The following is a 13,387-nucleotide window of genomic DNA, read 5'->3' on the forward strand; positions in this document are numbered from 1 at the left end:
CTTTTTAACTGACTATTTGAGGTTAATTAGCATCTGTACATGTTAAAATAACTAGTTATGTAGCTGAACAAGTAACCAGTTAGGTAGATTGTAAGGTAACTTCATCAATGTATGTAACTGGTATGTGAATCCAATGCGTTGACTAACTTGGGCCAGCTATCAGACAGTCTCATTGTAATCAAATATGGTCAATTGATAAAATACAATAAAATAATCCACGACCCAAAAATAACATTCGTATATTAAACTTAATTTAATCTCCAATCTTCAAGTCAAAAAGCAGACCTAATTGAATTTTTAAAATTGAAAAACAAAAAAATTAAAAATTCAAATTTATGAATAATCAGTTACATACATATGGTTCGGCCCCCAAAGTTCTGAACTAGAGCTAATTATTAAATTTTATATTTTCTCCTAAAATCAATAGATTATATTTATGTATATATATTCTTCTATTTTGTGTTTCTAAATAAAAGATTTAATAAGAAGACATTTTTTGTTTTTTGTAATTAAGTTTTGTTTCTGTTTATTTAAAGAATTGTTGGTGTACTTCTTTTTGTTTGTATTTGTTTTATTGTTGTTATTGTAACTTTTTGTGTTTTGTGTGTTTTTTTTACAATTGTTGTTGTTTTATTTATTTATTTTTTTGGGATAAATATCATTTTTTTATATATCGGTTGATATTGTTTTGTAGTTTTTGTTTGTTTTATATTTTGTTTTAACACAAATTCACTGAATTTCAGCTTTTTGTCGCAGGGCCTTTATTACTGTAAAGAAAAAAAATAAGAAATAAATTATTAATAGTTTGTTTGTTAAGAAAATAAAACTAAGTAATGATTAAAATTTATGAAAACAAAAAAAATTAATTTGAATTAAAATATCATCAAAATACTTAGATATGTTTTACTTTTTCATCATTCACCATACGGATCCTATTCTTAATCATGTTAAATCTGTTCGCGTGAAAGATTTCACGGAAGTTAGTCAAAAATATGGAGGTTTACTTTAGTGATTAGAAGATTTATGAAATTAATAGTACTTCATTAGAGCTATAACTGTGATAATATTTGTGTTTGACTTTCTATATAGAAACTGATAAAAAAAAAAGATTTTAACATACATTTGCCAACTTTAATCATAGCTTTTGGTGTGCCTCGTACATATAGAATGAGTAAACTAAAAAAGATGACCATTTTTAGTTTTTTACTTTACGTAGGAAAATATTTAAAAAAATCAAAAATTAAAATTTGGCGACTTTTTTTAAAAAATGTTTGCAATTGAAAATTATAACACTTGTAAGCGATTTTATTGTGAAATATGTAAAAATATTACTATCACACCATATTCTAGATCACTAACTTCAATATTTCGAATGTGCCTCGTTAAAAAGTTTTATTTTTAAATGCTTCTTTTAGGTGAACTAATCAACATTTTAGAAGACAATTTATCAAAAAAATCATTTAAATTTTTTCTTTTTTTAATTTCCACATTGATTGGTTTTAAAATTTTTAATGCAATTAATTTTTATCCAACGATTTTCAAAACATAATTATTAAAGTGTTGTTCATGCAATAATGTAAAGATATGTAATTAAAAATTCTAAATTTTGTATGTGTTGTTAAACAATGGCTCATATTGGAGGAAAATCTTTAGAAAATGAAAGATAAATTTTTTTAAATATCGGTTCAAAATCAAAATATTTTTAGGAAAATTTATTCAAACTAGGGTACATAGGAATTACTATGAGACCAATGCTTCCAAAGTTATATACAATTGAAATTCTTAAATAAAATTTGAACTTTGAATCTAAATAAGAAACAAAACCAAAGCGAATTTAAATTTTAAATTTAAATGAGTAACTTCACAAAATACTTTTTTATATTATATTAATTCCCATCTTCTGAACCTAACCCCGTGTCTATACTTGACAAATATTCATCATAACCAAGGCAAGGATTTTCATGCACTAAAAAATTAAAAATATGCACTATAAAGAGAGTAAATATGCACTAAAAATTACAAAAATATGCAATAAAAACTAGCTTTTTATTTGAAATATATTTATTAATACAAGAAAAGAAAAAATATGCAACAACAAATCGATGCCATTTTGTTGCAAATTCTACTATTCGGAAAGATAAATTGTTAAAAGTGATATTGAGTTACTGACTACAAACATGCATTTGCATAGAAATCCATGCCCTGATCATAACAATAAATGACATTTGTTGTCAAGACAAAGTTGTCTAAGCAAAAGCACTAACAATTTTATCATAACAAAGCAATAATACTAATAAATGGAGACTATACCTGATAATTTTTTATCTAGACAACCATTTTGAAGTTTATCATGACAAAAATTTATCAGGTATAACCAGGGGGTTATGAAAATGACAAAATTGTTACAAACATATTTTTAAAATCAATTTCATTCAATCCATAATTTTTCATATCTCCCATAAAAGGCCCACTTCCGAAAATCAATCACGAAAATAATTTATTGAAATTTGAAAAGAAAAAATGTTTTCTTTGTTAAATTTTATGGTTTTTAATGTGAAACATAAATTCCCAAATTCCGGGTTAAGGGTTAATTTTAATTTTTGTGCTGTTATTATAAATACCAGACTTTCTGTTATATTTTTCTTAAGTTTCATAAAATCGGCCCAAATATATATAACATTTCGCTGTCTTTCCATTAGAAATTCCAAATGTTGAAAAAATTGACATTCGACCTTCACGATTTAAGGGTTAACGTTTTCCGATTTTAGTAAAACTTTCAGAGTTTATTTATAATTATCTGGACTATAATATTCTGAATAGATTTTAAATAAAATTCATAACAGTAAGGAAATTGAGCTCAATATGGCCAAATAATTTGTTTTTCTCGAAACTGAAGGATTTTCAAAACAATTTTTCAACTCACTTCTCTATCCATAATAACAACTTAACATAAAGTTATTGGGAGTATTTTTTGAACTTTTGCTTTAATTCTTTGATTTGAACACAGTACCGCTGAAGCACACCAATTGCTATCCAAAGCTTATGGTGCATGTATTCCACCAGCGGGTGATGGTTTATTCAGATCATAAGTGGTGATTTTGACACGGAAGACAAAAATCGCCCAGGCCAGCTAAACAAGTTTGAAGACCAAGAATGTTAGGCATTGGTGTTGTCGAACTCAGCAGGATTCATCCAAAAGCTTGGGTACCATACGAAAAACCACTTTGCATGTCCCAAAATGATGTTTGAACGCTATCAAAGAAAATAATTTTGGCACCGAATCATTACTAGCGATTGAAAATGGATAGTACGTGAAGTCCAGCCAAACATCCGAATCGAAACCAAAGCTAAAGGTAATGTTCTGTATTTGGTGGGAGCAAAAGGGTCCTATCTATTATGAGCTGCTGAAATCGGGTCAGACCATCACATGTAACCTGTACTCGCTTGAAGCGAGAATTTGCCGAAAAACTGCCAGAATATTTTAATTTTTAATTTTTTTTTGTTTTTTAATTTTTTTAAATATTTAGCGAAAAAAAGCTTTTGGTGACAAAAAAATTCGGGTTAAAAAATGTTTTTCCGATTTTGAGCCATTGTAGGTCCAACTTACTGCGGTCTTATATACGTCGTTGCAAAGGTCTTTGAAACATCTATCATTAGATATCCATATTGTCTATATTAATGATTTAGTAATGCAGATATAGGTCAAAAATCGAGGTTGTCCTGGTTTTTTCCTTATATCTCAGCCATTTTTGGACCGAGCCGGAAGAATTCCGGACATATTAATGTATGAATCGTGTATGTAAGTTATTTGGGGGCTTCGGAAAGTTGATTTCAATAGACAGACAGAGAGACGGACAGACAGATGGACATGGCTTAATCGACTCTGCTATCTATAAGGATCCAGAATATATATACTTTATAGGGTCGGAAAATTATATTGTGGAAATTACAAACGGAATGACAAACTTATATATACCCTTCTCTCGAAGGTGAAGGATAAAAAATTCGATTTGAATACTTACATTGCTACATATTTAAGGCTATCACAGTGTATCTTATACTCCATTGGCACGGTAACAGGTATATTTAATATCCTACGTAGTGTATCTCGGATACGTGTCGTACTGAAGTAATCAGAGGCATCGCGATTCCAGACTGATAATGTACCTTCCTATTTGTTTTCAAAAGTAAACAAAAAAAAATCAAAAAAAAAATATTTAAATTATTTGTTTGTTAATAAAATGAGATAAATTGCTGTTATATGATTATAAAAAAGGGAGTTGAAATTGAAAGTGTTTTTTAGCGTTATTCGAAATTCTTACTTGAAAAAAACCTTTTGAAATAATAACTACATTTTTTATTTTGTTTTTATTTAATAATTTTTATTTCTTTATCAATTGAATATTTTGAAATTATTTATTTTTTTTTGTTGGTTTTTATTTTATTCTTTTTAGACCAATTAATTTTATATATTTTTAATCAATCCAAATAAAAAAAGGAAATACTAATGTAATTAATATAAATTTTTAATTTTTTTTTTATAATTTTTTACGCATTTTTTTATTTTGTTAAATTTATTTAATGTTTTGTAATTCTAACACTTAACTTTGTAATTCAATAAATAACTAATGTTTTTTGTTTTGTTTTTTATTTAATTAAGTTACTTTTTTTATTTATATTTTTTTTTACTAAGGAAAGAGAAAATATATAAGATTTATTTGTTTTTTTTTCATTAATAATTAATTAATAGTATATTTTTAACATATTTTTTTTTAAAGTATTTTTTTTTTATTTAAATTTATTTAAATGTTTTTGTTAATATTATTTTAATTTATATAGATAATAATTAATTTTAAATGTTTTAACAATTAATGAGTATTTTTTCTTTGTTTTCTTTATAATTTGTTAATACTTTTCTATGTAAAACAAATTTTACACTCAAACAAATAAAAGGAAAATTTTGCGAAATGATTTAAGATCTTTAAAATAAACTTTAGAAATACATATAGCCAATAGGTTAGGTTTATTTAAATTCTCAAAAATAATGAAGCAATTTTATACAATAGAATAAAAATCTAAGCTAATTCATGGCTTTGAAATTACGTACAAAGTCCCCAGTTTCCCTTAATTTTATTTAAAACAAACTCACAAAAATTCCAAAAAAAAAATTAAAAAAAATTTACATTTACAATTTCTCCGCTTTCGATATTTCCAAATAACCCAGAACATAATATGTATTTACTTTATTACAAAATTACTAATTACAAAAGAAAAATATTGATGGGATTTTTTCGTCCAAATGAATTTGCCTAAAAAAAAACTATTAAATACTTAGCAGTATGTAATAACGAAAACAAGAAAATAATTTTAATTGAAAATTGTTTCTACTTAAGGACTGGCAACTCGTATAATTTGAAAGATATTGTGGTAGAAAACGTCAAACTAAAAATATATTTTTTAAAACTCGATTTAAACTTAACCCCCATTAACACGATAATTTTTGGAGGAAAAGTGCCAACATAACTTTAGGTCAAAACATATCTATACATTACAATAATGGGGGTAAGGTAAACTAATTTCTTCATTACTCGTAAATTATATGATTTTAGGGTACCGGCAACTTGATTTGAAAATATTGTTTGTTTTTATTTTTACACGTAGTCGTTTTTAAAACAAATTCGTATATTTTGTTGTTCAGTAAACCGAATTCTTATGATTTACTTGTTTTACTCTCGAGTAAATAAACCTGTTTCAATCAATTTGTTAATTATTGGTTTTTTGACAAACATTCGTTTTTGAAATTACTCGATTTTGTAACGACTCGAAAAACTGTGATTTTTTCATACATTGTTTTCCACTATCTTTTCTTTACCTAAAGAAACTGGCAGTTAATTTATATATAGTTCACTGAATACAGAAAGCACTGTCGCAAGACATTAACATTCTAAAGATGTCGTTGACTCGGTCTATTTCAGATTACCTGCAACTTAACGGATAAAGCCGGAATAAACTAAAGTAATATTTTGCTCATGAATTCTAAACCATTCTATTAAAGAATTCCTTACGAATTAGTTCCTAGGCATAATTTAATAGAACTTCAAACGTAGTGAATTAGTTCGCTATAGTATTAATTCCTTATTGAATCATTCAGTTTTTCTTTAATTCAAATCCATTAATACAAATTTATTGTATGATTAAACACAATAAAAGCATTTTTGATGGAATTCAATTGTAAATCAAGTTGAATTCCAGTCATACATTCAAATATCAAGGGTTGAAACACAGTTGTTTTACACTTTACTTCAATAGTATTCTTCAGTGAAAAGGAAACTTGAATTCAAGTTCAAATGAAAAATGAAAAATGATTAAAAGCAAAACAAAACTGAATGATCAAAAAATATTTTCATTTACTTTAAGGTTGAATGAATTCTAGTATGAATTAATTCAATAATGAATGAATTCTATTCAATTCAAGTCCAAATGAAAAATGATTAAAAGCAAAACAAAATTGAATGAACAAAAAATATTTTCATTTAATTTAAGGTTGAATAAATTCTATTATGAATTAATTCAATAATGAATTATTATTCAATTAAAATCCTTTTAATGAAGAAATTTTAAAGAAATTTTTAGTTCGCCATTTATTAATCGATCCATACAAAAACAGCGGTTTATGTGAAGCCTATTTAGATTTTTTTCTCGATATCGAATGCCACAATCGCCCCACTTTACATTTTCATTTCATTGGTGATTAATTTCAGAATCTTCCCAAAACGTCGGTTTAATTAAAATATAATCAGTCACTAAATCAAAACTAATTTTTCGTTAATTTTATAAAAAGCGAATAATTTTTTAAAAATCGAATAGTTTTTGAAATCTACTATGTTTTAATTCAATTTATCTGAGTGTAAAATTGCTTGCTTTAATCTATATTTTTTTAAGGGCCTGGTTTATAGCCGAAAAAATCTTTCGTGTAGAAATTTTTTTTAAATATTTTGAAGCAATTTTCTTTAAAAATGTCTACACGAATGTTTCAATCGAATTACCAACACAAACAGTTTTTTTTCAATCAGATTCTGTATTACAATTTTCTGTTCTGTTTTGATTTTGAATTTCGTTTATGTGTGAGTGTGTTTAATATAGGGGCGTGTGTCAGTTGGGGGGCGGAGCATCATAGTTTATATGTACATATATATTATGTAGTTTTGTATGTGCTGTATTTTGTTGTTGTTGTTGTTGGTTTATTTGCATACAAAGATTAAATATGAATATTTTAGTTAGAATGTTCTCATAATTTGTTTTTCGATTTTTAGGTATAAATATTTGTTTTAACTTGTTATAAGTGATAAACTGTTGTTGTTTTTGTTTTTGTTGTTATTATTATTGTTGTCTTTAAAGGTAAACAATATAAATTGCACATTGATATAATTTTTCATCTGCTAATTTTTATATTTATGTTTTCTTAATTGATTATATTTTTTTTTTATCTTCAATTTACTGTTATTTGTTCAAAATTTATTAAATATTTTATTATGTATAAATAATGCTAAATACAGGCTAAATTTTTATACTTCTTTGTTTTTATTTTTTGTTGTTTGTGGTTTATTTTCTTTATATATATTCAAAATATATAATGTAAATTTGTTTGGGTTGTTTTTCTTTTCTTTATTTTTTGTATTTAATGTCGTTTTTTTATATTTAATATGTTTTATTTGTTTTTATACTTTATTTAAATTTGAAATACTATTATTGCTTTTTTCAGATATATAAACGTTGTTATGCACATTATTTTATCTTATTTTTGTTTCTTTATTTATTTACTTATTTTTTATAACTATATTTTGTATTTATGGGATTTTTGTTCTCATGTATCTGTGGGTTTTTATTGCTGAATTTTTGATTTTGTTAAAGGAAAATCATATGCATATACTAAAGTTTTAAAGACATTTTAATGTATAAATATTACAATATTATAATACAAATATACGAAATACTACTACCATATACCATATATTTGTTGTAAAGAAACCATTTTCAATTTCAGTTTGATTTTGTTGTTGTTTGTTTTTTCGTTTGCATCATTTAGATTGAACCAACTATCTACATAAATTACGTATGTATCTATTCGAATCATGTTGTTTATTATTTATTGCCTTTTGAAGTGGCTTAAAAATTTGATATGCTTTTTATTAAATTTATTTGCTGGCATTTCACTTAAAATCTACTCGTCTGTTTCTTTACAATACAAAAATATTTAATCGCAAATAAAAACAAAACAGAATTCTAAAATAAAATTTGAAGTTAAAACATTGAAAATCGGTTTTTCTGCCAGTACTAAAATAAATTCGAAAGAATTTACTTGAAAACCAGTATTTTCAAATGAAAAGTTTTAAATCACGAGTTGAAAGTTTTAAAGATTCCAAAAACAGTATTTTTCAAATTCTATGCAAACGGCAATCCTGTCAGTAGAACATCAGTTTCAAGTGAATGACAGTTCCAAGAAAATGAAGCACAAGCTAGATGGGAACTACAATTTCAACTGTAGAAATAAGTATTCCTTGAGAAAGCTTAAAAAAAATTCTATATTAGAAAGTAAATTAAAAATAGTAATTCAATTGAATGGCTTTGAAAGCTTTATATAATCAGTGAATCATTATTTATTGAATTTTATTTTATTAACATGTTTAAACCAAAATACTGGTAAAACTTCATAATATTTAAAAAAATCTGCTATTAAGCAAAACGAATTATATTCAGAATTTAAATTCAAAATTTGGTGTTTTTTTTAAATGGATTTTTTTTTGTTTAATACGTTTATTTATGTTTTAATGGTTATTGTGCTTATTATTTTGTTTATAACTTTTTCTTTAAATAGTTCTGATTATTTATGAATTTGTTGTTTTATTTTTTATTATTATATATGTTTTATTTATTAATAATTAATCTAAATTTATTAATTGATCTCTTGAGTTATTTTTTTTTAATCATTTTGTTATTATTTTGAAAAATATAAATGTTTTTTTATTATTATTTTAATTGTTTGTATATATATAAATTTGTTAGTTATTTTTTTATATTATATTAAAGCATATTTAAATAAATGAAGGAATAAAAGTAATTACAATAACTAGACATTTAGATTTTCATAAAATAAGTGTTTAAATGTATTTATGTATATGCTTTTTATAATTGTGAAAAAAGCCTTTAAGGTTTTATTTAATTTATTGGTAATTTGAAATGTTTGCAGTTTAATAATTTTTAAAGTATATATAGAGATAAAGGTTATGGTTACATTTTAATTCTTATTTTTTGTTTTTATTTACATAAATTTAGTGTATGTGTTTTTAAATCATTAAGTTTATTTTACATTAAAATACTTTATAAGATATTACTCATATAATAAGTGTGATTTCATTGTAATACAAAATTTTACATTTAAACTAAAAGGAACATACCTTAAATAACTAGCATAGATTACAATAATATAAAATTAATATGGAATTTATTACAATAATTTGAATAGTTGCTAAAAATTAAAAGTTTATATATGTATGTACTTTCTTCAAAATCTTAATAAGACTTCATTTTTAATTCCAGGGAGTGAGTGTTGGAAGAAATGTGATTTACAAATAAATTTAATTTCGAAATAAGTTGGACTTTTAAAAGTACAAAAGCTTAAACAAATTTCGTACATTGAATAGAAATTTTTGTTTTTTTTTAAATTTATTTATCTAGAGTGCTTCTTATAACAATTTTTTTTTTGTAATAATTACATTATAGCTAGAATACTAAATGAACACTTAGTGAAGTAGTTGGTTTTAATGTATCTTGAAAAAAATGAAAATTATTTAAAATTTTCTGTTATTAGTTTATTAAATTTGTTACAAAAAAAATATATGCTAATTTTTGTAAAATATGAAATAAATTTTATAGCAAGTCCAAATATACCCAAAATTTTATACTTTTCTACAAGAAATTTTTATTTTTGAAACAGACTTAGCAAATTATACAGTTTAATTTATTTTACAGACATTTTATGTTATCGATAAATTTATTATAGAAATTTGATATAATGTATAAATTTTCTTTGGAAATCTTATGTTTTCGATAATTTTCAAACGAAATTTTATGTTATTGATACATTTTCTATATACATTGCATGTAGTAAATTTAGTGTTAATTATAAATTTTAAATTAACACTAAATATTCCAAAGTTATATTAAATTATTGAAAATTTTTCTAAAATACAAACAACTAAAATTTGTTTATTCGACTGTGCCGAATCTTGTATAATCACTATCAGTATGTGGGTATTTTTATACCCTACACCACCATAGTGTGGAGGGTATAATGCGTTTGTGCATTTGTTTGTAGCGCCCAAAAATATGAGTCTAACATCTATAAGTATACCCATATCAGGCCCGCTTTCGAAAAACACTGTACCAGCATAAATCTTTTAAAAATTTTGGTATCCACATAAAATTCAACAGTAATATAGACATTAATCAAACAACCTAATTTCATCGGGCTATAATTAGTCATAGCTCCCATATAAGGCCAACTTCCGAAAATTATTCACGAAAATAAATTATTATTGAAATTAAACATTTACTCAGTGTAGGGTATTATATACCCTACATTTCAGCCAGGAATTTTCAACAAACAGACTGACGGACATAGCATCATCATCTGTGTTAATTATCTATAGAAAGCTTATTAAAATATCTTAGAAAACCTTAAAATTTCTAAGGAATTATTAAATTTATTAAATGTTCTATGTATATGGAAGCTGCATCATAATGATTTTTAAGATAACAGTTTCAAGTGAATGACATTGATAGAAAAAGAAGCAAATGAAAGAAACTTATGTTGTGAAAATGTTAAATCTATAGTTTTGCAAAAGTTTCATTAGAAAGCCTATACAAATGTAATGAAAACACGTAGATGGTACCAATTTGGAATATATTTAATCTAAGGTTAGAATGCATAACAAATGTATATTGGAAAAATCTTTAAATCTTTCAAAATTTATGTTAATAACTCAAAATAAACAATCTGAAAAAAATTAAAATTTCAGAAATTTAAAATTATTGTAAATAAATAGAAGATTTGGGGTATGTTAGGAAATGCTTGGAAATAGAACGTCGACAAGCATTTAATAGATCTGAAATACATTTTTAAAATAGCATATTGTTCATTTGAAACTAATATAAGAAGAATTCAAAAAAATCGATGTAAAAACTCGAATACTTAAAAATCTTGACTTGAATTCACATTGTATTTCAATTACTTGGCAACTTTTTCTTCGTTAGAATTAAAATGTTTATGGGAGAAGAATATTTAATTTTATAAATTTAACGTATTTTCAAGTACCTATAATTTTTATAATTATGAACCAAAGAAATTATTTTTTATTACAAAAACCTAAAGTCAGCTATATATTGCATTTACCCAACATTTATACAAGGCTAAGTTTTCATTTTGTTTAATAATTTATATATTTTGGGTATTGTTTTATAAATAACATAATGACTACTAAATATTAAATAATATTTTGTTCAATATAATCATTTATTAACATAGCTTTTAGTTTATTAATAATAAACAAATATGTATGTTGATTTTTATAATTAATTTTAACAACATTAACAAAAAATTATAAAGACATTTTTTTTTTTTAATTTTAACATCACATCATATTTTAAATCTTTAATGAATTTAATTACATTATTTTCGTGTTTATTACAGTTTTAGGTGTAAATGTTTAGTGTTTTAAAGGATTAGTGTAATTATGTTTCAAGGATTAGTTTACAAATGTATGTAAATTAGAATTAACTCTGCTGCCTATGGTATTATTCAAAATAATTATAAATTTTCATTAACAAGTGGATTATAATCTAATGTGATTTTCGTAATAATATTTGTGCGTTGTAACACTTTGAAAAGGGAAACATAAATTTATAATATAATTACTAAGTTGAAAGGTATTTTTACATAAATACATATATAATATTTTAAATAATTTTATTTAAGTAAAATTTCGTATAAAAAATAACACAAAATTTTAATATTTTTTTGGGTTAAATTAGTTTAGAAGCAAAAATAAAATGAAATGTTTAATTTAGAAAAAGGACAAGCAAAATTTCATGTTCTTAAGAAATTTAATAAAAATTTTATTTTGTTTTTAACTTTAAATTAATTATCAGGAAATATTTAAATTTCTTTATCACATTTACACAAAATTAAACAAATACAGGTTTCATAGTTTATAGATTTTAAAATAATTAACTGGAAAATTTTGCTCCACTACAAATAAATATCTACAATTTTTAATTAAAGTGAAAACTATTTACAGATTTTGTTTGCTTTTATTATTTACGCTCGTTTAGCTGTATTTTTTTACTGTTATTGTTTTATTTATTTTTGTTTTCATTTCGTTTGTTTTGGTGTACATTCTCTGGACTGGGTTGTTGATAACAGCATTCGTTGCTCGCTTTTAGGCGCTTTAATTTAACATGCTACAATGAAACAAAATGGTTAAAGGAAGAAAAAATTGTTTAATATAAAACCTTTTTTTCAGAAAAAAAACAAAATGTTGAATTGTGTGAATCTTTTTTGCAACAAACCAGTTGAGATTTTTGTTACTGTCCTTTGAATTCTTTTTTTTTTGATTTAATAGTTTTTATAATACTAAAATCCGTAAATAAATTTCCAATTAATGAAAATGCAATGATATAATTTGATTTTCACAATAGCCCAATTCACAATCTGTAAAGTAAAAATACATAAAATTGTGAATTGGACTTTAATATGTAATACAGTAAAAGCTTATTCTAAGGAAATTTATCAGGAAACTAATGATAAAGCACTCGATAAAAATAATAAACATTTTTATTTGAAATCCCCTTAAAAAAAGTAATCAGTTTAGAATATTTTGTTATAAATATCGAGATGCGCTTAAACAAAAGTAAACGATTTTTCAATCAGTTTAATACAGTTCGTTATATGAGGAGCCGCAGAACGAAAGGTACGTTTTTGAAAATTTTGAAATTTTGGGAAATTTTGATGTTTTCTAGAAGATTTCAAGCAAATATAAAAATTGTAAACAAAATTCGAAAAAGTACGTTTTGTTCTGCGGCTCCTCATATACATATATCGAGAAAAAACCTCTTCGCTTAGATTAGTTTTGTAACCTGTCACAGAGTTTCTAAAATGTGTCAACTTTTTCTACAATGACATCTCCAAAGTTCTGTATTAGTTCTAGACAATCAAGCAACCAGTTTTATAAATTACAAACAAATATTTATTTATGATACTATGGTCATTCGGTAGTTTTTTTAATTTTCGCCAGAATACTAGTTTTTTTTATTGCATAAATCTAGGTAT

General features: G+C 24.0%; 1 protein-coding gene across 1 annotated transcript in view; it reads right to left on the bottom strand.

Annotated features, from left to right (window-relative positions):
• Nucleotides 1-550: 550 nt before the first annotated feature.
• Nucleotides 551-13,387, bottom strand: part of eIF4EHP (eukaryotic translation initiation factor 4E homologous protein) — a 215,743-nt gene continuing 202,906 nt past the window's right edge. The window contains exons 4-5 of the mRNA XM_065515944.1: nucleotides 4,023-4,171; nucleotides 551-767 (exon numbers count right to left, since the gene is read on the bottom strand). Coding sequence (XP_065372016.1) covers nucleotides 740-767; nucleotides 4,023-4,171 — 177 coding nt within the window. The 3' untranslated portion in view covers nucleotides 551-739. The remainder of the gene's footprint in view (nucleotides 768-4,022; nucleotides 4,172-13,387) is intronic.

Source organism: Calliphora vicina, chromosome 1 (genome assembly GCF_958450345.1).
Source record: "Calliphora vicina chromosome 1, idCalVici1.1, whole genome shotgun sequence".
In the NCBI taxonomy this organism is placed as follows: domain Eukaryota; kingdom Metazoa; phylum Arthropoda; class Insecta; order Diptera; family Calliphoridae; genus Calliphora; species Calliphora vicina.